At 46.0% G+C, this 26,523-nt stretch overlaps 1 protein-coding gene and 1 long non-coding RNA gene across 2 annotated transcripts in view; one reads left to right on the forward strand and one right to left on the reverse strand.

Annotated features, from left to right (window-relative positions):
• Positions 1-26,523, reverse strand: part of LOC310836342 — a 121,867-nt gene that overhangs the window by 57,822 nt on the left and 37,522 nt on the right. The gene's annotated exons all lie outside the window — the stretch shown is intronic.
• FIBCD1 (fibrinogen C domain containing 1) overlaps positions 1-26,523 on the forward strand; it is a 77,712-nt gene that overhangs the window by 22,500 nt on the left and 28,689 nt on the right. The window contains exons 3-5 of the mRNA XM_083721414.1: positions 11,165-11,641; positions 20,287-20,446; positions 21,367-21,503. Of these exons, the coding sequence (XP_083577540.1) occupies positions 11,165-11,641; positions 20,287-20,446; positions 21,367-21,503 (774 nt within the window). The remainder of the gene's footprint in view (positions 1-11,164; positions 11,642-20,286; positions 20,447-21,366; positions 21,504-26,523) is intronic.

Genomic DNA, 26,523 nt, shown 5'->3' on the forward strand with positions numbered 1-26,523 from the left:
TTGCTCATTTAACCCCAACAACAACCCTGTGAGGTAGGTTAGGTTGAGAGGCAATGACTTGCCCCAGGTCACCCAGTGAGCTTCATGGCCAAGGGTTTTTTTTAACCCTGGTCTCCAAGCTACTAGTCCAACACTCTTAAGCACTATACCACACTGGTCTCAGTGTATGGCCGGGGTAGACACTGGTAGGGGTGTGATAAGGCATTGTTTTCTGCTCTGCCTTCTTTTTCAGTGCAGGCAGCGCTGTTTCTGTTCTACAGCAGTTCACCCTCTGCCCAGAACTATGTTATTTGTCCCATTGTCCACAGTGGTGAGCTCACGTTATCATCATCATCATCAATATCCCACCTTTTCACAGACTCAAGGCAGTTTATACAATTTAAAACAACACAGATAAAATACAAAAATCTCAAAATGTATAAAAGTTAATTGCTAAAAAGTGCTTATATTCTAATAGAATTAAAACATTAAAAAAGCCAACAACCAAATCTAGAAATACAGATAATAAGAACAGCACAGCACCATTAAAAGCACAAAAAACAGCCAGTCCCCAAAATACGTGTTGGAATAAAACAGTCTTCACCTGCTGGCACAAGGGCATAAAGGAGAGAGCTAGTCTAGCTTCTCCAGGGAGGGAGTTCTATAGCTTGGGGCAGCCACCAAGAAGGCCTTCTCCCGTGTCCCCACCAAGCCTACCTGTGAAGGTGGCAGGACGGAGAGAAGGGCCTCCCCAAAATACCGGGTATCTCAGAGCCAGGACAGGTTCATATGGGAGAACAGTGTCCTTCAGAAAGCCTGGGCCTAAGCTGCAACTTATGTAACTTATGTAATTAACCATGTAAGGGACACATGTCATTACGCTGTTCCACACCCTCAATACAAAGGAAATGCAATGCACCTGCAGAAAAACATAGTTACATATCATTTGGAGACTGAAAGCAGCAGCAATAGCCAATGGTGAATTCACTGGACTGAATTCTGGTCTGGACACAGGGTGAATTAGTGAGCATTGGCAGTTCCTGGACACATTTTTTGTCTCATCAGGATTCTCTAATACCCCTCACCAGTGGGGTATATGTTGACTGTGGTCACATTGATGGCATATATTGAATGCATATTGAAGTTCTGTGGTTTCCTCCAAAGAACCTGGGAACTGTAGTTTACCACCTCACAGTTCTACAGTTCCCAGACCCCTTAAATACAATTCCCAGGATTCTTTGGGGGAATCCATGTGCTTTAAATGTATGGTGTGGATGTGACTTACAGCTCCCATCATCCCCGATAGCATGGCAAGGGATGATGGGAATTGTAGTCCAAAGCACCTATAGGACACTATATTGGCTAATCGTATGGGACAAGTTCAAATAAGTTCTACTCAGAGTTGACCTGTTAAAAATAATGCCCAGTCATTTCAATGGGTCTGTGCTTAGTAGGACTATTGTTGGATACAACCCTCTATAAACCTCCCTCTCCAAAACCCCTTATATTTGTTTGCCTTTCATTTATATATTACTCATACCTGCTTCTTTCATACTCAGCCCAAAAAACACTCTCTCAGGAGCTTCATATAAGATTAAAAAGTAAAATCAATCAATATCCACTTAAGCCAACGTAAGCAGTACAGCTCACAGGTCTCCTTTCTCCTGAGTTTGCCTGATTTGAGGGAGGGTGTTTTGGGTAAGCCCTGAAAGAAAGAGAAGGTGTTGCATTTGTGAAACGATTTGTTATGCAGGGAAGGGTGGACAAGTTACGAGCCTCCTGGTTTCCTTGCATTATCATTCTGCTTTTCATTTTTATAGCAGAAGGAGGTGATTTTGCTAGGAAAACAAAGTTGAAAAGTCAAATGTAGTTGAAAGAAACTAACACCCCCCCTCCCCAGCCATTGCTGTGTGAACAGAAACTGACCTAGAGGCAAATAAGGAAGGCTCTTCAGAGGACAATCCCTCAGCCATGTTCAACACAGAGAAAGAAAAATGGATGCCATAGCCCCAGAAAGCCTCAACAGCACTTGGCTAGTCTGCAATGAATGTAAGGGACGGCCTTGTCACTGCCGTTTGAGGCAGCTGCCTCAGGCAGCAGAGTGTGCTGTGTGACCTGCTCCGTAACCCTTTAAGCTAACCTGCTGTTACCCACAACTCATGTATGCTAGAGTCCCAAAGGGCGACACAACTGCCTATTTGTTTAGCTTTTGTGTATGGAATAATGGGAGGCACCATCTTGGCCTCAGGCTGAGATGCAGAACCTGAGACCTGGGGGCTGGATGCTGCCTCCCCAAGTAGGCTGCCTTGGGACTCTCCCTAGGCCACACCCCTCACTGGCCTTCCTTTTCGATCTGCTTGAGTGTTTTTTGATTGGTTGGAATATGACCTTAAACTCTGATAATGCCACGTGGTTGACTGGATGGAGGATAGAGAGGGCTTTGTGAATGTAGAAGCCAGCCTACTGTACAAAGGTAAATTTTACATTTCTTTCTCTGCCGACCTTTTCCTCTGGCCCTGCCCACCACTGGCATATGGCCCCTGGAAGGCTGCCCAGGAGGGAATGTGGCCCTCGGGCCTAAAGAGATTCCCCACCTCTTGGGCTGGCTTTACTGGACGGGTTGGTGATGCAATTGGATTGTTTTGCACATGCCCCCACCCCCAAAAAAGAAGAAGATTACAGCAGATCAGCCCTGAAAAACATCAAGAGAACATCCCACCACCACCAAATTTCTACACCAGAGCACAACAATTTGACAAGGCATCATCAGGAGTCTTCATAAGAAGCAAGTGAGCAAAGGAGTGTGATTTAAGAGGATTGTGCTCATGGAGCACAGCACTGGAGACTTAGGAGGCCTTTGTAATAAGTGGTTGAAAATAAGTGGAAGAAATAGATGCAGCATCCAGCAAAGGCAAAATCAGGACAGGCCCCCAGAGTCCAGCAAGCTTTAGTACACTAGTCTGCTCTGCTAAGCTTCTTTCTGTTTCTCCGGCATCCAAAGTAACCACTACAAAATTGCACACTGGTGTTCAAGCATCAGCTCATTGCAGATACAAACCTCTGGTCCGGCTCCCTCCGAGGTGCTCAATCTGGGTTATATCATGATCCAGTTCTGCAGATCACAGCGGTCATAAGAACATAAGAATGGAAGAAAGCCTGCTGAATTAGGCCAAAGGGGGCCCATCTGGTCCAGAATCCTGTTCTCCTGATGGCTAATGCCTATGGGAAACCTGCAAGCAGGATTTGAGTGCATGAGCCCTCTCATTCAGAAGCATTGGCATTCAGAAGCACTGCTGCCTCCAACTGTGCAGACAGAACACAGCCATCATGGCGAGTAGCCTTTGATACCTCTTTGATAAATGATGGTTAATAGCCCTCGTGGAATGGGTATATATGGGTTAAGAGAATCTCACAAGTACTGTAAACTGGTTTAACTTATTTATCCATTCTATAAATTTATACATTGCTTGGTTTTTTCTTACACACACACACACACACACACACACACACACACGTTTTCAAAGAGAATAAAACAATAAAATTATTGGTAAAAAAACAGTTAAAAAGAACTATTTAAAACATTCCAAGAAACAAAATTAGAAATAAACCAAAAATAAATAAAAATATAGACCAGCATTCTACATGTCTGGTTAGGCATGTCTAAGCAATAACATTTTTAGCAGGTGCTTTAAAAAGTACAATGAAGGCATCTGCCTGAAGTCAATAGGCAGGGAGTTCCAAAGTGTAGGTGCTGTCAAACTGAAGGATCAATTTCTTACAAATGCAGAACTGGTATTATGTGGCACCTGTAACATTGCCAGGTCTACAAAACAAAGCAATCATCGGGGCCTGGTAGGGACCCCAAGATCTCCTGCAATGCTTTTGCAAAGTTTTTTTGCAGATAAAGTCGCTTAGATTCGGAAGGAGGTAGACTCCACCATAGGAGCAGGGCCGGGGCGGGAGAGTGCCGGAGTTCTGTCTAGTCCTGCTAAATGGGATCAGTTTCAATCTGTTACCTCCAAGGATGTGCACAGGCTGCTTGGACGAGTGAAACCAACCACCTGTCTCCTTGATCCTTGTCCATCCTGGCTGATAAAAGCAAGCCGGGAAGGGCTGGGCAATAGGCTCCGAGGGGTGGTGAATGCTTTCCTCTGCGAGGGAGCCTTCCCAGACCTGCTGAAAGAGGCGGTCATTAAACCGCTTCTTAAAAAAAAATCTTTAGATCTGGCCAATATGGCCAACTATTGCCCAGTCTCAAATCTTGCATTCTTGGGCAAGGTGACTGAGTGGGTGGTTGCTGGACAACTCCAAGCACGCCTGGAGAATGTGGACCATTTGGATCCCTTCCAGTCAGAATTCAGGCCTCACCATGGGACTGAAACTGCCTTGGTCGCACTGGTCGATGATCTCTGGTGGGCTAGGGACAAAGGTGAGAGCTGTTTCCTAGTTCTGCTGCATCTCTCAGTGGCTTTTGAGACCATCGACCATAACATCATTCTGGACTGTCTTGAGGGGCTGGGAGCACTGTTATACAGTGGTTCTGCTCCTTTCTCCTGGGACGTGTTCAGAAAGGGGGGGGGATGAGTGTTCAGACCCCTGGGCTCTCACTTGTGGGGTGCCTCAGGGTTCCATCCTCTCCCCCATGCTTTTTAATATCTACATGAAGCCACTGAGAAAGATCATCCGGGGGTTTGGGCTGGGTGTTCATCAATATGCGGATGATATCCAGCTCTACCTCTCTTTTAAATCAGAACCAGTGAAGGCCGTGAAGGTCCTGTGTGAGTGTCTGGAGACAGTTGGAGGATGGATGGCGACTAACGGATTGAGGTTGAATCTGGCAATACAGAAGTACTGTTCTTGGGGAACAGGGGGCGGGCTGCTGTGAAGGACTCCCTGATCCTGAATGGGATAACTGTGCCCCTGAAGGACCAGGTACGCAGCCTGAGTCATTTTGGACTCACAGCTGTCCATGGAGGCACTGGTTACTTCTGGGCAGCTGCCTACCAGCTCCATCTGGTACGCAGTCTGAGACCCTATCTGCCCACAGACTGTCTCGCCAGAGTGGTGCATGCTCTAGTTATCTCCTGCTTGGACAATTGGACAATGCGCTCTATGTGGGGCTACCTTTGAAGGTGACCCGAAAATTACAAGTAATCCAGAATGTGGCAGCTAGACTGATCACTGGGAGTGGCTGCCGGGACCACATAACACCGGTCCTGAGAGATCTGCATTGGCTCCAAGGACATTTCTGAGCACAATTCAAAGTGTTGGTGCTGACCTTTAAAGCCCTAAACGGCCTCGGTCCTGTATACCTGAAGGAGTGTCTCCACCCCCATCATCCAGCCTGGACACTGAGGTCCAGTGCCGAGGGCCTTCTGGCGGTTCCCTCGCTGCAAGAAGTGAGGTTACAGGGAACCAGGCAGAGGGCCTTCTCGGTAGTGGTGCCTGCCCTGTGGAAGGCCCTCCACAGATGTCAAGGCAATAAGCAACTATTTTACTTTTAAAAGACAACTGAAGGTGGCCCTGTTTAGGGAAGTTTTTAATGTTTGATGCTGGATTGTTTTTAATATTTGGTTGGAAGCCGCCCAGAGTGGGCAGGGTGTAAATAATAAATTATTATTATTATTAGGCAGATATTGGGTAAGGCAAGATCTCACAGGCAAACACATTGAAGTTGGCCTAGTGGCAGATAGGCAACCAGTGCAGATCTCTGAGCACAAGTGTTATATGCTCACACAGCTTCACTCCTGTCAGCAGTCATGCTGCAGCATTCTGCACGAACTCCATCTTCCACAAAAATCTTTGTAGAAACATGATGGACTTGTGAACGAGCACATGCGAAACTGCACTGGAAATAATGGGTTGCATCCAATGCTAGTCCTGCTCAGAGTAGACCCACTGAAGTTATCAGAAATGGCTAATTTAAATCCATAAATTTCAGCAGGTTTACTCTTGAGTGGGACTGGCATCAGAAAGTCTGAAATTAAATCTAAAAAGCTTTTTCACCATGATCTGTCTGTTCATTTGTAGCATTTATTATTAAAAGAAAATGGAAACTTTAGGGGGAGAAGTGCAAAAATGCTCTAGGCAGGCTGGGTGTTTTTTTTGGGGGGGGGGGCGTTATTATTAGTGACGAGACATTACAAGGTCCCAAAGGTCAGAGCTATCCCCAACCAGCATCCTATTGCTGCAAACTTTGCAGAATCAACGGCACACCTCGGAGAGCGTAGCTCTGGAAAGGAATTGGTGCCCTGGGCTATTTCCAAATAAGACTCCCTGCTCTAAAAACACTGCCCCTGCCTTCACCTCCCCTCTCTCCCTGTCCCATCTCCTTGCTTTTTTATTAACGAAAGAGATTCATGATTCATGCAGCAATGAGATGTTTTCTCACTGCAAACCGCCAGACTCATTAAAGAGTCATGAGGTCCGTCAACCTCTTCGGTAGGCGAGGCGCTGGGGTGACTCCAGAGTCACGGTGGAAGGAATTCCTGACCGGAACCAGGTCTCGCCATTTGGCCCTGCTGGAAGCGGGGACTGCTTATTGTCGCACTAAATAAAAACGAATCCAACCGCAGAAGCGCATCTGTTCCGTGACCCCTCTGTCGTTATTATTTCATAGAGCAGGCACCCAAGCGAGCCGTATATCAATTGCGCCCTTCTGTCTAACTAACTGCCTGGTAGAAAGATGTCTCTGAGGAGTGAACATTTATCTGTTCACCTTCAGAGAACAACCCCCGCTCTGTATGATCAGCCAGGTATCTTAGGATAGGTGAGGTGAATAACAGGAAATAATAATAATAATAATAATAATAATAATAATAATAATAATAATGGTAAAGGTAAAGGTAAAGGTACCCCTGCCCGTACGGGCCAGTCTTGACAGACTCTAGGGTTGTGCGCTCATCTCACTCTGGAGGCCAGGAGCCAGCGCTGTCCGGAGACACTTCCGGGTCATGTGGCCAGCATGACAAGCTGCATCTGGTGAGCCAGAGCAGCACACGGAATGCCGTTTACCTTCCCGCTGGTAAGCGGTCCCTATTTATCTACTTGCACCCGGAGGTGCTTTCGAACTGCTAGGGTGGCAGGCGCTGGGACCGAGCGACGGGAGCGCACCCCGCCGCAGGGATTCGAACCGCCGACCTTTCGATCGGCAAGTCCTAGGCGCTGAGGCTAATAATAATATGAAATAGATGCATCCAACTAAGTTCTCATCAGAGTAGACCTATTGACATTAAGGGATTTACGATAGTCATGCCCATTATTACTCTGAGTAGGAGAAACATTGGATACAGCACCACATTTATGCTAAGAATAACTGATTTGAGTGTGCGTGTATTTTTAAACAACAAAAGAAAACACAATCAAGTGGTGTATAAATTTATGGAATATTAAATAATTAATAACCTTAATTATACTGGAGCAGTGTGGTATAGTGGTTGGAATGTTGGTCTGTGAATGTCAGACAGTGGTTTAAATCAGTCATGAAGCTCACTGGGCAACCTTGGGTCACAGTCCCTGTCTCTCAGCCTAACCTACCTCCCGCTTCTATACTTGGTTCAAAATATTCTTTCCAATGCAAACTGAGGTGGTCAATCACAACAACTACAAACACAAGCCAGAAGGCCCTTGTTTGAAATCTGCTGTTGGCCACAAGCTCTCTAGATGACTCTAGGGTTGCAATGCCACCTGTCCCTAGAAAAGCATGATCATTCTTTTTTTTTCTTTTTTTGGAGAAAAGTGGCCCCTGTCCTGTTTGGACTTCAAGCAGTCTGGACTCCTCCTCCTCCAACTGCGTGGTAGAGGGTTGGTCCAGTGGGAGGAGGGGAACAAGAGCCTGAGCAAAGAGTTTGTGCAGGAAAGGGTGGGTCCATGAGGACAGCGAGAGTGAGAGCCAGAGGGACATGGGCAGAGGGTGGGATGGAGCTGAGAGGAGGAATTTGAGAGAGAGTTTTTGCATGGGCAGAGGATGGGTTGCAGAGGGGGGGGGGAGTTGCAGTGCGCAGGCCTTCTATGGTGGAGTCTCAGGTTTTGTGCTAGCAGGGGTGGTTGTGGGTGGGTTGGAGAGTGGATTTAGAGGGGCCGGGTCCAGTGCAGGAGTTTTTTGCAGACAGAGTGAATAGGGTGGGTCAGAGAGCATGGCAGGGTTTTTGCAAGGCTCTTGTGGAGAGTAGGGGGGCGGAGGATTGTAATGGATTGCTTTGAAGTCATTTCTGCATCAGGTAAAGTAATTTTTGTCGTCCCCCCCGTTCCCACCACCCCCGACCTGTCCTTTTGCCCAACCAAAGGTGACAACCCTACTTTAGACAAGCTATTATTTTACTCCAGCTTCAACACACACACACACACACACACACACACACACATATTGGCAACTACAGTACGGGGACATATCGGCTGTTACGAAGGTTTATTGAGGCTATATATCTCGAGTACTTTTTGTACCCTTGAAAGGCACTCAGCAAGTACTTATATTCTTATTTTGAAAGTGCCCTTCAACACGACCCTTGGGCAATGGATTGCTTAAGCAAAGGAGAAACTTTCTGAAATCCCAGTGTGTTGAGATATCCTGGGGGATATCAGTGGGCTTGGGGGGAGGGGAGCATTGCAGCTAACCAGTGGTGTAGTGGCCAGTTCACAGGGTCCTTTCATGACAGTCACAGCCATTAGACAATAAACTTATAATCATGCAATAATTCTAATTAAGGGTGCACTGCAACACTCAGTGCCAATCTATCTGTGTTGCCCTTCAGCTAGATATACTATTGTCTGTTCACATACATGGTCAAATGATTTGGAATGCTCCAGCATCCTTTTTTGGAGTGACTTAGGTTGTGTTCTCCTTGAGCATATATAACAGAACTTGTACCCCATTCTATTGAAATGGAAGCCCCCTTGTGCTGTCAGCAGTGGTGTAGCAAGCTACTCAGGCACCCAGGGCGGTGTGCAGCCTGCGCCCAGCGGTGGGGCGAGCCAGGGCAGGGCATGCTGTCCAGAGCCTCCCAAGAGCCTACCCACCGCCTCTGCCTCAGCTGTAGGGCGGCTGAGGGGTAGGCGATGGGCAGACGCAAGCTCCGCGCTGCCATTTTGGGCAACACCGAGCCTGCAGGCGCCTGAGCCACTGTGTCACTCCCAAGAGAGATGTGTGGCTTGGACCCGCTGCAGGCCCCAGCCTATGGTAAGTGCCACCTCCATGATGTGCCCCACTCCTCTGCCCCCCACAACTACGACTCTGGCTTAGCTTTGGAGCAGACAGAACAACAACTCCTTGGTGTCCTTCCAGTGTATCTTCTCCAGAGGGACCCTAGGAGAACATCCTCAGTGGCTGCCCTACCTCCTTTCACTCTGATTGGTCTCCATAGTGACTAAGGAGCTTTCCTTTCATGCTGATGGGGCAGTTCTAGGATGCTGGAGACAACGGACCCTGATGGGACCCATCTGCAGAAAAAGTAATGGGCTTTTGACCTGCTGTGTCCACAGACTACCACACCTCTGCAGCATACCCTAAATGGGAGGGAGATGAGACTCTGATGTCATCTGAGGGGGGCTCAGATCTCCCAGGGGTTTGCACAGTGGGGTCGTCAGAGTCAGAGGAAGGCAGATCCTCTGGCTGGAGGGGGTATTGGCCCCACAGATTCATCTGGTAGCAATGCCTCTGGAGTTGGCCTTGCATCACCTTTTCCTTCAGGTTCACAGTCCTTGCCTCCATCACCTGATGAAGCACCAACACCTTGGAATTCCCTGCCAATTGATATTTGGTAGGTGTCTTCACTGTGCCTCCTAAAAACATTTCTGCTTAGGCACAGAGAACATTGATATGTGCTTCAATGTGGTTGCCAGCTTATCATCTTAATTATTTTTCTTAATGCTTTAAACAGTTGTTTTTAACTATTTCAAACTCATAATTTCATTGTTTTATTCTTTTTGTGAACCCATTTGAGATTAAAAAGAACCCTATCAAATGGTAATATAAGAACACAAGAAGAGCTTGCTGGTCATCTAGTCCAGCATCCTCTTCTCACAGAGCCCAACCGTGGGGGAAGCCCATAAGCAAGTCCTAAGTGCAACAGCAACTCACTGCACTTGTGATTCCCAGCATACTGCCTCTGACAGAGGAGAGATAACATAGCCATCATGAATGGTAACTGTTGATAACCTCCATAAATCTGTCTAACCTATTTCAAAAGCTATTGAAGTTGGTGGCTGTCCCTGCATCTTGTAAATGGATGGTGAGAGAGTGAACAAGATATGGAGTAAGAATATTAGAAAGTCCCATGGGATCAGACCAATGGCCCACCTAATACAGCATCCTCTTCTAACAGTGGCTGACCAGTTGCTTGAATGGGAAGCCCAACAGTAGGACCTGACCACAAGAGCCCTCTCCCCTCCTGCGGTTTCCAATCATGGAGGAAGAGCATATTCACAGTGGCTAGTAGCCATATACCGTATTTTTCGCTCTATAGGACGCACCGGACCATAGGACGCACCAGACCATTGGAGGGGGAGAACAGGGGAAAAAAATTTCTCCCCCTCTCTGCTCAGCGCCCCTTCAGCGAAGTGGCAGGAGAAACGGAGTCCCTTCCATTTCTCCTCCCGCTTCGCTGAAGGGGCGCTGCGCAGAGGGGAAAACTGTGCAGTGCCTCTCCAGCGAAGCAAAGCCTGGAGAGCAAGAGGGATTGGTGTGCACCACCCCTCTCACTCTCCAGGCTTCAGGCAGCTATCCGCAAGCCTTCGGAGTGCAGCGGGAACTCCTGCGCTCCAAAGGCTTGCGGATAGCTGCCTGAAGTCCCCGGAGCACAGCAGGAGTTCCCTGCGCTCTGGGGGCTTCAGGCGGCTTCAGCGAAAGCAACGCAAAGCCTCCGGAGCACGGGGGGATCTCTCCCTCTGCGCTTCGGAGGCTTCGCGTTGCTATCGCTGAAGCCAAGGAGCCTGCATTCGCTCCATAGGACGCACAGACATTTCCCCTTCATTTTTGGAGGGGAAAAAGTGCATCCTATAGAGCAAAAAATACGGTAATTTAAAAACAACAGATTGTTGAAAAAATAAATAAAATGAAGAGGAACCCAGCTTCTGGTCCCTGACATGAACTGACTTTCTCTCCCCTCGCTTCCCATCCCTACCCATCTCTTGCCATTGCTATGTTGGCCCACAAAGTGGCCATAACCTTCTCTCTGCTTCCGTTTTCTAGAGAATGAGCTGCGGTTATATCCTCTGCACCGTCCTCCTGTCTGTGGCGGTTCTCCTCGCCGTCACTGTCACTGGCGCCATCCTCTTCATGAACCACTACCACACGCCCGTCACGGAATCCCCACCCATCATCAGCACCAATCCCGATGAAGCCAACGCCTTGGTCACCATCGAGAAAGCTGATGGCTCTCGTGTCAACATATTCATCGACCCCAATTGCCCAGACCAGGGCACCGGTTTCACCCGCCTGGAGGGCCTCCAGTCGTCTGTCCTGAGGGCTGTGACAGATCTTGATGCCGAGACAAAGTCGTCAAAGGGGCAGGAGAGGGCGTTGCTGGTGGGCCTGTCGGATGAGGTGTCCAAAGTTCTCAGCCATGCCACCCAGCTGAGGGCAGACTGTGACGGTCTGAAGAAAGGGCACAGCACCATGGGGCAGGAGCTGAACGCTCTGCAGAATGAGCAAGGCCGTCTCATACAGGTGATGGATGGGAGCGGAGGGGCAAGAGGCTAGTTCCTGTGAACACTTGCCCCGTAAATACACAAGTCATGCAAAGTATAAGTTAGGGACCGATATAGATTGAGATGATTTTCATATGTTATGGACAGGCAGCTAGCAGAACTGCAGTGTGCCCCCCCCCTCATCCCCAATAACTTTTGGCTTGTGTCCCAGGAGCAAGTTAAAGCCATTTGAAGGGTCATAGTCAGAGGTCTAGCATCTTTAATTTCAGGGGAAAGGTTAGTTTTTGGAAGAACTCCTGCTTGAAACCCTGGAGAACCACTGTCAGCCAGTGTTGACAGTACTGAATTGGATGAACCAATGGCCTGACTCAGGATAAGGCAGCTTCCTGTGTTCCATTGCTGCTGACCCCTTGGCCCTCAATCAATTAAAAATGTGGAGTCTCTTTTAAAAAAACCATCATCTCAGTTTAAATAAATAAAATAGTAGCTGACCAGAGATTTTCGTGAACTGCAGACTGTCCTCAGGATTGGAGGGTTTTAAAATATTTTATTTAAGTCACTTCCATCCATGTAAAAAAACCAAAATCAAATTATATGGAAAATGTTAAGTTCTGTTGCAGTTAGGTGCAGTGCAAACGTTTGGTTTTTTAATTATTATTTTAGAAACAGATGTCAAAACATTTTCTATCTCCCCCTGAATATACACCATTACTTACCCAGGCTCCCTGGTTTATAGGACGCTAACTCTCTTAACGGGTTTTCAGGAAGTGTGTTTTTCTTACAGAAAGAATGGAAGAAGGCAAGAGGGAGCATTCCATAGCCTCTATAAAAACAGTTGTGGTTGCAAGTGGTGGAGATTAGGTCATATAGAGGTTGCTGCCCCACCAACCTTAGTCTGCCCTTGGCCACCCCCTACCTGACCATCTTCATGCATACAACCAATCAGGGTGTGGCTCTACCTGTCATTGGCTCAGGAACCACCTACTGTTGGGCTCCCTGCCAGTCCCCATGGAACCAGCCGCTGAGTTCAATGGCGCTTATTCCCGATGCAAAGGACTTGTTCATTCTGTGTGCTGCTCCTTTTTGATACATGCATGTATAAGTATTTACTTATAATCTCTTTATTGTATCCCACCTTTTTCTCCAAGGAGCTCAAGTTGACTTACATAGTTCTCAGCCTCATGACAACCCTATGGGATATTTTAAACTGAGAGGCGGGGGACTTGCCCAAAGTCACCCAGCAAGCTTCATGGGGGAGTGCAAATTTGAACCCTGGTTTCCCAGGTCCTAATAGGACACTGGCCACTGTATCACACTGGCTGTAATGGATCACACGGTGGTCTGCATTTCTGAACTCTTCTCAGAGCTGTGACTAGGATGGGGACCCTCAGGATTGGGGGCTGGATGCTGCCCTATAGCTCTCTAGCTAACTGCCTAGCTCTCAGAACTTTTCCCAGGACCACAGCCCTTACCAGTCCTGCTTCGCATCATTCTTGAGGGTTTCTGCCTGCCTGGGATGTGTCCGTGAACTTTGCTCAAGACTCCTACTTGTCTGGATGGAGGATAGATAAGGATGTGTTGTTGTGGTGGTGGTTGCATTTATTATAGTGTTGTGAATTGGGGAGGTAGGCTGTGTACCTGTATACAGTCTCTTCTAATTCCTGGATACAATAAGGATTCAATTGATGGAGTAGCCAGGCAAGTTTCTTGGTGACTCTTGGTGGCTCTGTGCCAGAAGACAAATGGGCAGGGTAGTTAGAAAGACAAAGGCCAGAGTTCTGTCTGGCAGTTAGAAAGACAAAGGCCAGAGTTGTGTGAGCTAGAAGCTAGAAGCTGGAGGCAGGCTGGGCAGATGAGAAAAAGAGCTATGCCGGATCTCTGCTTGAATCCAGTGCTGAGGCCATGGGAGAAGCAAGACCAAATTGGGGGGCGGGTGAATCCTGTGAGCCCCTCCAACACAGGCTCAGGTTGTACAGTATATAGATGTAAATAAACCATATAACACATTGTCAACCTGAGATAGCTCAGTTGGTAGAGCATTAGACTCTTAATCTCAGGGTTGTGGGTTCGAGTCCCATGTTTGGGCAAAAAGATTCCTGAATTACAGGTGGTGGGACTAGATGATCCTCGTGGTCCCTTCCAACTCTACGATTCTGTGATTCTGTGACACCACCGTCTCTGCTGTCCCTCATTCCGAGGACACCGAACCCTGGGTAAGTGCCTGGAACCCCTGGAATCTCGCACCGCTCAGAGATTGGGGTGGCATGCAACAATATTTACTTATATCCCACCTTTTTCCGAGACCAAGACTCAAGGCAGCTTATACAAGTTAAAACCGATTAAATACAAAAAGCCAAAAACATATAGAAGATAATTGTTAGGGTAGAAACTAAGCTACCAGCCAAATTGCTCAGCCCACTTTTGGCTCTGACCCCACCCACCACAGGCATGTGGCCCCCAGAAGGTTGCCCCAAAGGGAATGTGGCCCTTTGCCCCTGATAGACTTTCCTTGCTGATGTGGCTGTATAGGGGCTCTCACAATGAGTTTATGCACTTCCAAATTTACAACCGCAACACTGGTTGGAGGAGGAAAGTTGCAGCCACAGCTTTTCATAGGAGGAAAACTGGGGAGGTTTCATAGGAGGAAAACTGGGAAGGTTACAGAAGGCAGGGGAGGGGAGTCTGTGCATGTTTTGCACGTAGCGTTTGAGAGCTCATTTGCCAGACAGGTAGCTAAATGCTGGTGAGCCCTGAGGATGTTGGCTTACCTCAGTGAACTCTGTTGCATTTTGATTGAAGTCATCAAAGGAGGCTTCTGCAAATTCAGTGCTGATGCCTAAGGCAAGGTTAGAGGGGGTGGTGGAAAGAACAGCCATTACATCCCTGTAGTGAAAGGGAAAGTGCATCACCTGGAAACAAAATGGCTGACCATTTCAACTCTGCATTCAAGTGAGGTTTAATTGCCTGGGCAGGGGGAAGGGGTTCAGTCCCATAAACCTTGAGACTGGGCTAGAGCAACAAGGATGCCTCTGAACGTGTCTGTGATCTACCTCCATATTTGGAAGCCATTAATGCTTCTGAATACTAATTGCTGGAAACTGCAGGAAGGAAGGAAGGGTGCTTTTGTGTTTAGGTTTCCTACAGTTGGTATCTGGTTGGCCACTGAGGAAGAACAGGATGCTGGACTAGGTGGGTCATTGGCCTGATCCTGCAGGGCTCTTCTTATGTTCAGGAAAAGCACATGCTTTGCACGCAAAAGGTCCCTTCAGTCCCCAACACCTCCAGGTAGGTCCAGAAGGACACCTGTCTGGAATCCTGGAGCGCCACTGCAGTCAGTGTGGACAATATTGAGCTAAATGCCCCAACTTGGACTAAGGAGGCAGCTTCCTATATTCTTAGGAGTGAAGGCGCAGTGGTAGAGCACCTGCTTTGCATGCAGAAGGCCCTAGTTTCAATCCCCAATGGTATTGCCAGGTAGGTCAGGGAGAGACTCTCTGCCAGAAGCCCTGGAGAGCCACTGCTAGTCAGTGTGGACAGTACTGAGTTTGATAGACCAATGGCCTGATTCAGTGTGAACCAGTTTCCTGTAGTTCTAAATCCTCCTCTTCGCCTGCATCTTCAGTTAGGTAAGACATCATCATCACATCCTTGTAAAAACCTTTATAAACCCTCCTGGTTTTGCACCTGTTTCTTGCTGAAGTAAGGCAATTCCTCAATGAATCATCACTGTATATTAGATAAGAACTGCTGACTCTTATGGAGAAGTCTGATAAAAGGTGCGAGCAAGGAGAAAAGCTGTTCGCATTTTCACCCCCACCCCCCCACCCCCGTGTAGGGTGTTTAATGGAAAATTGTGATGTTGGAAAATCTGCTTTTAAAAACCACCCATCACTTCTGCCAAGGGATCCTTATTTTTTGAACTCTAGAGTTCAGCAAGCCTCACTGAATTGTTTCAATTACTTTGATGAATTAGTTATTGTTTGCTTTAATTATATGCTACTGGGTTTGATACTATGTATAGCGATTGCAATGTTGTTTTTAATGCTGTTGTGAGTATTGTGAGCCCCCATGCAATACACATACCCCCCCTACAGCCACAGGAAGCTTTGGCAGCACACTAACAATGAAATGGCACCACCTTAGTCCATGGGTAGGGAATCTGTAGCCAGTGGGCCAATCTTGGCTCTGCAAGGGGTCTGCAAGGCCATTTCCCCCCCAAGCACATCCAACTGCCCATCAGCTGACCCCCACAGCCAGCAGAACCTAACTTTCTGCTCATCAGCTTATGAATAAAGTGTACGATCCTGCTGGGTACTGCTTTGCTGGTTCATTCCTTGATGATGACTGACAGGTAGGCTGCCCTGCCCGTCTGTTAAACTTGGCCCAAAGGGGCCAGTGGCAGATAAACTTCTGACCCCCAAAGACGAAAAGGTTCCCTGAGTGCATCTAAGTGTTAATTGCTATTTAATATTTTCCATGTGCTGTTCTTGTTTACCAATGTTTAGTCATCCCAGGAAAGCAACAACTTGGTCAGGAGGACACAGGGGTAAGGTGATTTGCTGGTGCTTTTCTGGTGTAGGGAAGGTTTAGGACCTTGGATAGTTCTGCCGATATGCAAAACCACAGTGGAATGATTTCAGCACCATGGAAAGCAAACCTGCAGCTAATGTAAAGGACAAAAGTCTCATGCCACAATTTCTGGCTCCTAGCGGGTGAAGGTCAGAATAGTGATGACCTAGTTGGAGGGAAATCCCTGGTCACTACAAGGTCCAGTCATCAGAGTCTGAGGACAGCAGTAGTTTCCTCAGACAACGCAGGATCCCAGACAAAGTGTCTTATATGGGAAGAACCACAAAGCAAGTCTGATTACTCCTCTGATATCTCAGCTTCTAGGTTCTTAGTCCATGCCATGATATATCCATTACTTTTATTTTCTGGGCCTGGCTTTGGTGTTTTGGGTATGCCTTGTTAACATTTTTTCGTTTGAGTTGCTACAATTGTCCTTATGTGGAGCTCAGCAGCCTCCCCTAGGTCTCCAGAAGTCATATCTTCAAGTACTGCTAGGGTGGGAAGCCTCTAGCCTCCCTGCCTGGGAGTTCAAGTTGGCCCACAAAGTCATTTCTCCCAATCCATGGCCCACCTGTCAATCCTCTGACATCATTGATGGGTGTCAGAATTAGGTTCAATCCTGCTGGGGTCTGCTTCACTAATATATTCCCTTGGCAAAGGAGACCCCTGCATCCACAAGGACTGAACCTGGTGAGCAGAAGTTTCAATTCTGCTCAGTTTACCTGTTCCCCTGCTAGGAGAAGGCTCATATAGTCAAAGCACAGTGTAGGGCTGTTTGAAAGCCATTTTGCAAACAGTTCTTTAGACCCCTGATTTTCAGAAGTTTGAATAGTAGTGTGAGGCTGTTTGCAAAAGGGCTTTCAAACAGTTCCTCACCATGCTTTGAAGTCCTGGCAGTTGGGGCATCAAAGCTCAGTATCACCTGATAGCAGCTGGGCTCTCCAGGGTTGGGGGTAATAGAGATCTGAATCACCAGTCAGAAAAAGCTCCCCACCCTTAAGGAAGAGTAATGGGCAAATGCTCCTTGCCTCTAGCATATGCGCAAACACAAATGCATGTGTACAAGCAATAAGCCATTACGCAGAGCACAGCCTGCCACCCCATGCACTGCAGCTGAAGTCAGCTTTGTAGAGTTGATCACCTATAGCAGCCCAATTTTCAATTGCATTTTTGTTGTTTTATGACAAGATTTACATAGCTGCCCATCAACAGTGTTCCCTGGGCAAGTCTACAGGGCAAAGGGAATAAAATACATGATCATTAAAAGCATCAACAAACACAGCAGAATGCAACATAAAACTCTCGATGTTTTGGCAGAGAAATGCAATCAATTTGCAGCACAATAAGATAAAGCTTCCACAATGGGGGCCCAGATAGCATTTGTTTAAAATGTTACCATATACATTACTAGGTCCACTGTGAAAGGAGGGGGGAATTATTTCAGACTATTACATTGCATACTCCTGATATTGAGAACCAGTATGCTGTAGTGTTGGGCTAGGACCTGGGAGGCCAGGGTTCAAATCCCCAGTCAGCCAAGAAGCTCAGTGGATGACCTTGGGCCAATTACTGTATTTCAGCTTAACCTACCTCACAGAGTTGTTGTGAGGATAAAATAGGAAAAGGGAGGAACTGTATATGCTACCTTGAGCTTCTTGAAGGAAAGTTGGGATATTAACATAGGAATAACAATGATGATCATGATAATGTTTTCTTCCCCATATGATTCATTTACCATGGCATTGTTTTATTTAAAAAAAACCCACCTTCAGAATACTTTACAAAAAGAATAAAACATTAAAAGCAGTTTAAACTACTATGTAAACATTCAAATAATAATTAAAAACAGAACTAAGCTAAAAATGTATTAAGACACATGTAAACATTCTACGTATCTGGGTAAGCTTGTTTAAAACAATAATGAGCAATGCAATATGTATATATATAAAAATTCCACACACACACCCCAGCACACTATTATTAGCATTAAATGTATTACCCATCCTTTACCAGCAGGGTCCCAGGGCAACTTACAACAATTTAGAATTAAAAATGATTAAAAACAGATTACAGTCTCAGGAATAGGTCAGGGTAAAGAGGTGCGACTTCAGCATTTGCCAGAAGCTGCATAGTGAAGAAGCCAGAGCCACTTCTGTAGAGAGGAAACTTCACAACTTAAGGACTTCCACAATGGAATGTCCTCTTCCAGGCCTGCCACTACCCTAAACTTCTAAGGAAGGTGAAACTACGAAAATGTCTTTCCTCTGCTGATCTTAACACCCAGGAGAGTCTGTAGGGATATACCTATGGGGCCTAAACCACTTACGGTTTTGAACTACATTTGAACTACGGTTTGAATAAACACTACATTAAAAAAATCTTAGCATTGGGACTAATGTAATGAACCACCATTAATACCCAAAAGTGCTATATACAAAAGAAGAAGAAGAAGAAGAAGAAGAAGAAGAAGAAGAAGAAGAAGAAGAAGAAGAAGAAGAAGAAGAGTAAAATAAAACCCAATTGATACTTTGACAGAAATGACAAGATTGCTTTCGGTCACTGTGGCTGCCTTAGTCTAATTTTAGAAATGGCCAGAGCAAAAATCTGCAACCTTTCCTATTAGCTCAGCAACTTTAGCTCCCAGACAAACCAACGGGCAATGAGAAATCATTAGTTATTAAATTTGTATTTCTTCCATATCATAAAAAGCAAAGATGCAATGCAGTTCCCTTGACACATTTCCCTTCTCAACGTAAATGAAAAGCATCTTGTGCTTTAATTTTTGAGTGTTAACTCTCTTATATAAATTTAATAAAGGCAGACTGTTTGGGGGGGGGGCAGGGAGAGAGAGAGGGAGAGAGAGAAGGAAGGAAGGAAGGAAGGAAGGAAGGAAGGAAGGAAGGAAGGAAGGAGCCATTAGGGATGTCGGAAGATTCTGGCAAAACTGGAAATGGGGCTGGGAATTGCAGATGCTGGCTTATTCACCACCATGCCCAAAAGAGAAATCAATCCAGTGAGTAGAATCAGTATTCACTGTTGTTATTGTTTTCAGTTCATAAATGACTGAAATGAATCGGGTGCCATAATGGAAGAGGAATCTCATTTACATAAATTATGTAAGTTATATAATTTTGCCTCACCGGACAACTGAGATTAATAATGTGGTTTTGGGTGGAAGATGAACTGTGGCAGAATCGAAATGGTCCTGCGTGTAACAAATATAGGGCAGAATGGAAATCAGTATTAGAATCAGAGCCTCATAGAACTGTAGAGACTGGAAGGAACAGCCGCTGAGGGAAGGAAAGTACCTGAGTATGGGGGCAGGAAGTTGAAGGGACAATTTAGAGGAGGGAGCTGTAGAACAGAGCAAAGCCTCGCTTAGTAGGATTGGGCTGCAAATCCCTTTGAACTCAGTAAGGCTTGCAGCTAGGAATGCATTCATAAGTCCCATTGAACTCTGGAGCAGTGCTTTTAAAAGCACCAAGCAAAAAAAGACATTATTCAGAGGTTGTGTCTAAGATCATAGGGGATATCACCTAGTCAGGATGCATGGACAGGGTGGTGATGGTACCATTGTCTGGCTTGCCTCATGCAGCAAAATTGGCATTACTGCAAGTGCCACATAATACCTATTCTGCATTTGTAAGAACTTGATCACGTAGTGTGGCAGCACCTGCACTTTGGAACTCCCTGCCTATTGAGATCAAGAAGGCACTTTCACTGTACTCTTCTCATCACCTGCTAAAAACATTCCTGTTTTGACAAGCCTACCCAGATACTTGAAGTAATTTGAATCTATTTTAGTAGTTTAACTTTTTCATGTTTTAAAATAGGGTTGTAGGTTTTTTTTATTGATTTTACTGTTCTATCGTTCATACACCTCTTAGAAGTTTTTTGGGTTTTTTTTACAATCAAGTGGTGTACAAATTTTATGAAATAAAAGAAAATATAAAATATAATGTCTTGGGGCTGGCCCTGGTTGAGACCTTTCACAGGCTGTCCTAAAGCTAGTAGAGGACAGGTTGGTGCCTGCGGATGGTGTGTTGGCAAACCCCCTGAACTGAGTCATAACAAGTTTGGACTTTTTCCACACAGCTGCTCTCAGAGAGCCAGACCAACATGGCGAGACTAGTGAGCTCTGTCAGCGACATCCTGGACACCTTGCAGAAGGACCGCAGTGCGGTCCGACCTCGGCTCAAAGCTGATCTCCAGAAGGCTCCAGCTCGGGGTGCTCGGCCAAAAGGATGTTCCAACGGTAGGAGATCTGCTTCCTTCTCTTCTCCTTCTTGGAGCAATTATGAATATAATTTATTCACACTCCACCAACCACAAATAAGAAGTTTAGAGAATGTAAAATATGTATCCTGGGCCCCATCTGCACTTCACATTTAAAGCAGTTTCATGCCAGTTAAACAGCCATAGCATCCCCCAAAGAATCCTGGGAACTGTAGCTTGTTAAGGTGCTGATAGTTGTTAGGTTTCCCCCAATTGCTTTCACAGAGCTAAAATTCCCAGACTGGTTTAGCAATCAGTCCCTCTTCACAGGGAATTGTGGGTATTCAGCCCCAAATGCACAAGTGAGCGCTCAGTGGTAAGATAGAACTGCATTTTGTGTTTTTTGTAGGAACATAGGGAGCTGCCTTATAGTGAGTCAGCTCATTGATCCATGTATTGTCTCTACACCACACTGACTGGCAGCAGCTCTCTACTGTTTCAGGCAGGGGGTCTTTCCCAGCCCTATCTGGAGACATCAGGAGTTGAATCTGGGAACAATTGCATGCAAGGCAGATGCTCTACCACTCAGCTATGATTCTTCTGAGCAAAAAAAACACACAGTCCCAGATGTAGCATACTGCTTTGTTTCTGCACGAATCAACCCCCTAAAAATCAGAGAGAGAGAAACTGTATTGCAGGGGGTTGAACTAGATGGCTGTTTGGGTCCCTTCCAACTCTATAATTTTATGATTCTATGAAACAAGAGTTCTGCCAGAACTCCACTTGCCCAGAGCTTAGAAGGAAAACAGAACAAAGTCTCTTTTAGTGACAGCAACCAGTTGGAATAGGCGAGAGTCCAGAGCCAAGGGCTCAAACAGTGATGTTGTAATTTAGTCTATTAATTAGACCTCTGTTGTTTCTCTTCCCCCCAACTCCCTTCTGCCCCACACTTCACTGCAGGCTCTCGGCCTCGGGACTGCTTTGACATCTATGCAAGCGGACAACAAGAGGACGGTGTTTTTTCTGTCTTCCCCACTCACTACCCTGAAGGCTTCCAGGTTTACTGTGACATGACGACGGATGGCGGCGGGTGGACGGTAAGGGTCTGTTGCCTGTTTAAGTCTCTTTGACACATTGGTTTGAGTAATAGACCCCTTGGCTTAGCTGGTCAAAGCATGTGACCTTCCGTCAAGGTTGAAGCAGAGAGGCAATGATGGGGAACAGATTCTGGGAGCTTACGGAGGAGACAAGAGAAGCTGGCATCCTTTGTGGGTTGATGGGCAGGGCCTTCTGGGCATGGAGGCACCGTGGGCCTCACTGCAGCAAGAGCACAGGGCCAGTCAGTGCCAGGGCAAATGCTGAGGGTGCTTTCAGATATGGACAATTTAACAGCATCTGATCAGCACAGTTTTGGTTTAAGCTGGAAATGGGATAGCAGCTCAGCTTCCAGACTTTCAGCACCCTGTGGCTGGGACCAGGATGCTGTGCCTTTCCAGTTGTTGCTAGATGACAGCCACATTCATTCCATACATTTAAAGTGCAGTGATGGCACTTTAAAATGTCATGGCTTCCCCCAAGGAATTCTGGGAGCTGTAGTTCATTAAGAGTGCTGAGTTGTTTGGAAACCCCCTATCTCCCTCACAGATTGTTAAACTACCCTAGAAATTGTAGCTCTGTGAGGGGAAAAGGGAGTCTCCTAACAACTCTCAGCACCCTTAATGAACTATAGCTCCCAGAATTATTTGGAGAAGGCACAGCTGTCTCAAGTGGTATCATAATGCTTTAAATGTGTGCTGTGAATGAATGTTGCCAACAACTTCCATCAACCTGGATTGTTGGCTATGTTGGCTGGGGCTGAAGGGAGTTAGATTCCACTGTAATTAATTTCACTGGGTCTACCCTAACTAGAACTTAGTTGGATTCAACAATAACATTTTGGGGAAGACACAGATGGAATGAGATTTCGATTTTTATTTTTTTAGTAGGTAGGACTTAACGAAGAACAAACGGCATTTGCTATCACCGTACTTGGTTCTATGTTTTGGGGTTCTGAAATAATATACATAAAACAAACCTTCCCTGGCATTATCACGCTGATGTAAAATAAACTCATTTCTGGAGAGGAGCAGATGGGAAATAAATCTATACAAGAGTAAATGCAAAATATTGCGATAATGCCGACTTTATTATTAATGGAGCACACATAAAAAGCAGCGTTTGTGTACTAAACTTGATGGTCTGTATGCCAGCATGGTTAGATGTTCTGTTTGTTTATCTCTAGGCATAAAATTAGTTTCTAGATTTCATTGCGGCTTGGTGTGGCAAGCAGATAGCCGAGAAGGTGGGGGCAGAGCTGTGCATGGAGAAAGACTCTCACAGTTCATTAGGAACCCACAACACTCTTATAAGCAAGACCATACCCTCAATTTGCCCATGGCTCTGTCTTGCATTTTGAGCTCAGGGGAGAAATGTGGTTTCCCAGAAAGAAGAGCCCAGCCTTGGAGAGTGCTCTGGTTTATTTCCTGCGCAGCACCTGTGTGCATATGAAGGTGCTTTAGACTTGGATTCAGACAACTGATTCATCTGGCTCTATTTTACCAACAGCTGTACCTGGAGATTGAACATGGTTCTGTCCTTGAGGTACAGCCCTTCCCTAGAATTAAGGTCCTAATCCTCATGGTTCTGAATAAGGAGCTGATTGAAATAAAAACATAGGAAGTGATGCCTCATATCGAGTCAAAATGTTGGTCCATCTACCCCAGTATTGTCTACACTGACTCTCCCCAAACCATCTCCAGGGTTTCAGGCAGGGGACACTCCCAACCTTACCTGGAAAATTGCACTGGGAATTCTCCATGCAAAGCGCTTGCTCAATCTCTGAGCCCTTCCAAAATATGTGCCACTTGATTGTAGGTAGAACCTCTATGTGGTTTGCAAACAAACATTAAAATGATCATAAAAAATTGAAAATATGAATGTTAAAAAAATCAAAATACTATTAAAAACAACAGTTTAAGTTAAAATTAGATTTAAACACATCAGCTTCTACATGTCTGGACAGGATTGTTAGAACAAATACGTTTTTAGCAGGTGCAGAAAAATGTACAGCAAAGGTGCATGCCTGATGTTAATAGGCAGCGAGTTCCAAACCATGGGTGCTGCCAAACTAAAAGGTTGATTTCTTAAAAGTTCAGAACTAGATCATCAGTCCTGGATAATGAAGTAGTGGGGTTTTCATTCCACTTTCAGCAAATGGCAAGAAAGCAAAACTTTCAGCTGGGCTAAAGAGTTCATCGGCAGAAGTACCCAGGAACATAACAGGGTGGCTAAGTGATATTAAGAAGTAACTGATCCACATGAAGTGGTTTCAGGGCATGTGCCCTAAGGGTGTTTGAACTTAAGACACAACAGAGTGACTGAAGGTTTATCAGTGGCTCTTAACACGCAATTCCATCTCCTGACCTGCCATTTTCTAAAGGCAAGATGAAGTCATTGGCAGAAATTTAACAAGTTTCCCCTCTGGGAGGAGAGTCATAGATGTGACCTTCCCAGAGAGCGCTGGGGTCATCACAGCAATTCATGTCTATGGCAAAGAAGCTAGATTGGGGGCTAGTTTGTGTCAACAACGCCAGCCTGGAGAAATTAATGAACGAGGCTGAAGAAATGCCAAAACAGTGAGGCAACGAGACAGGAGCAGAAAAATCACAAATCGTGACAAGAGCTGCTTCATCCGAGAACTCGAAAAGTCAGAAAGTATGCTGAAGTAGGAGATACCTACAGACAGGCAGCTACTGAGAACTGGCTTTAAGAAGTGGTAGAAAAATCACTCTTGTCAAACAGTCAGGTTGGCACTCTTCAGATTTCAAAACGGTGTACAAGGAATACAGTCATACCTCGGGTTACAGACGCTTCAGGTTGCGTTTTTTCGGGTTATGGACTGCCGAAACCTGGAAGTACCAGAATAGGTTACTTCCGCGTTTCAGCGGTCGCACATGCGCAGAAGCGTTGAATTGCAACCCGCGCGTGCGCAGACGCACAGCTGCGGGTTGCGAACGTGCATCCTGCACAGATCACGTCCGCAACCCGAGTGTCCACTGAACACACAGCCATGGAAGGAGCATTGCTGCTACTACCCATAATGGGCATGTTCAAATGTTAGAGGCAGCAATGTTTCTGTATACCAGTTGCTGGAAGCTACAGGAGGGGAGAGTGCTGTTGTGCTTGGGTCCTGCTTGCACACTTTCTTCCATTGAGGCACCTTGTTGGCCCCTGTGAGAAGTGGATGCTGGACTAAATGGCACATACCTAATCCAACACAGCTATTTTGATTTCTCCCTCCTTTGCTTCTGAATACCAATAACTGGGAAGCATAAGAGGGGAGAGTTGCTATTGCAACTCAGGTTCTCTTGCAGGTTTCCCAGAGGTTGGCCATTGTGAGAACAAGATGCTGGGATAGCTGGGCCTCTGGCTCTTTTTATTTTCATGCATCGTGGTGGCATATCCATAAAGGGACATTGTGTGTGTCAGCAATATCAGAGACCCACGAGTAGCCTGCATGCAGGACCTGAACACAACAGCATTCTTCCTCCTTGTGATTCCTAGCACTCAGCATTCAGAGACATGCTGCCTCCAACAGTGGAGGTACAAGACATTCTGACTAATAAAGACTGATAAAATTATTCTCCATGAATTTGTCTAGAGCTATCCAGGTTCGTGGCCATCACTGCTTCCTGTGGGAGTGTTCCATTGCATGTAGAATCTATTCCTTTTATCTGTCCTGAATCTTCCAGTTTCCAGAGGAAGAATTTTATCTCTGCACTTTCTCCATGCCATGCATAATTTTATAAAGTTCTATCATGCCACCTCTAACATCTTTCCTCTAAAAAGTCCCCAGCGCTGCAACGTTTCCTCATCAGAGAGGCACTCCATCTCCTTGATCATTTTGCTCGCCCTTTTCTGAACCTTTTCCAACTCTACATATTAAATGATTGCATAGTGAAAACTGAGTGAGGGATCATATTTTGTTTACTGGGGCCTACAGGGAAGGTGGGCAGTTAAGAAGCTGTTATGTATCCAGGCACTGTAGACCAAAGCTAGGCTGTATCCATGCAATACAGGCCTAGGAGCTCAGGAACCATCTGCATAACAAAAGACAGAGAGGAGTCTAAAACCCTCCAATAACATTGTTAATAGCTGGCAGGCAACCAATCCCTACTGAGATAGGCCAGTGTTGTGATTCCTTAATTGCAGCATTAAGGCAACCTATCACAGGTGGAGTTTGTGTTTCGCCTGAGCCGTCTTAAGATATATACAGGGCCCTGTCAGTCTTGTTCCTGTTGCTACAATAAATCCCTTTGAGCTGAAATCTGGTCTTTAGGTTATGCCTGAACCCACCTACACTTCAGTAGCCATGGTGACATGACAGAGCCATCTGCATATGTCTTTCTACTGAAATCAGGGCCAGGAGACAGTGTGATGCTGGTGACAGCTTGGCAGATGTCTACAAGCATACACTACGATCGCCAGGTCAGAGGCCTGATTCATGGCAGCTCCTCCAATCCAGATCTCTGACAAAACATCATGTACGATTTGCCCAGCACCCTTTTCATGAGGAAATGAGGGATGTGAATAATATCTTCTCCCTGCTCTGCTCAAGCCAATCTCGCACACATCTATTATAGACACTGGTCAGGAGCAAAAGACCTGTCGGAACAAATTGTTTGGGGACTCAATCGCAGCTCGTTAGTTAAGAGGAGAAGCAGAGGATGTCACTTGGGACCCATCCATTTTTCTTGACTTGCAGACACAATCTCTGCCATCAACACTGTGGCTAGTGGCGATGGAAGCGTTTGGGTTGAAAATGAGAGTGGATTGTAAAAAAATTAAGAGCTGTCAGAGAGGCAAACCATTTTATCACACCTTCTGCACCTGGCGTGTGGTAAAATCACATGGGCATGATATTACGGACAGCCAGGTTACCCCGAGGTGAGAAAATAAAGCCTGGGATAGTTTGGCTTATCTGAATAAACAACATAACATTTTTGTTTTGCTGTCTTTCCTCCTGCCAGATAGGGATAGGGATAAATTTTGTTCACTTTGCATTTCATAGAATCATGG

The sequence above is a fragment of the Podarcis gaigeae genome, assembly GCF_964106915.1.
Source record: "Podarcis gaigeae genome assembly, chromosome: Z".
Classification (NCBI taxonomy): Eukaryota; Metazoa; Chordata; class Lepidosauria; order Squamata; family Lacertidae; genus Podarcis; species Podarcis gaigeae.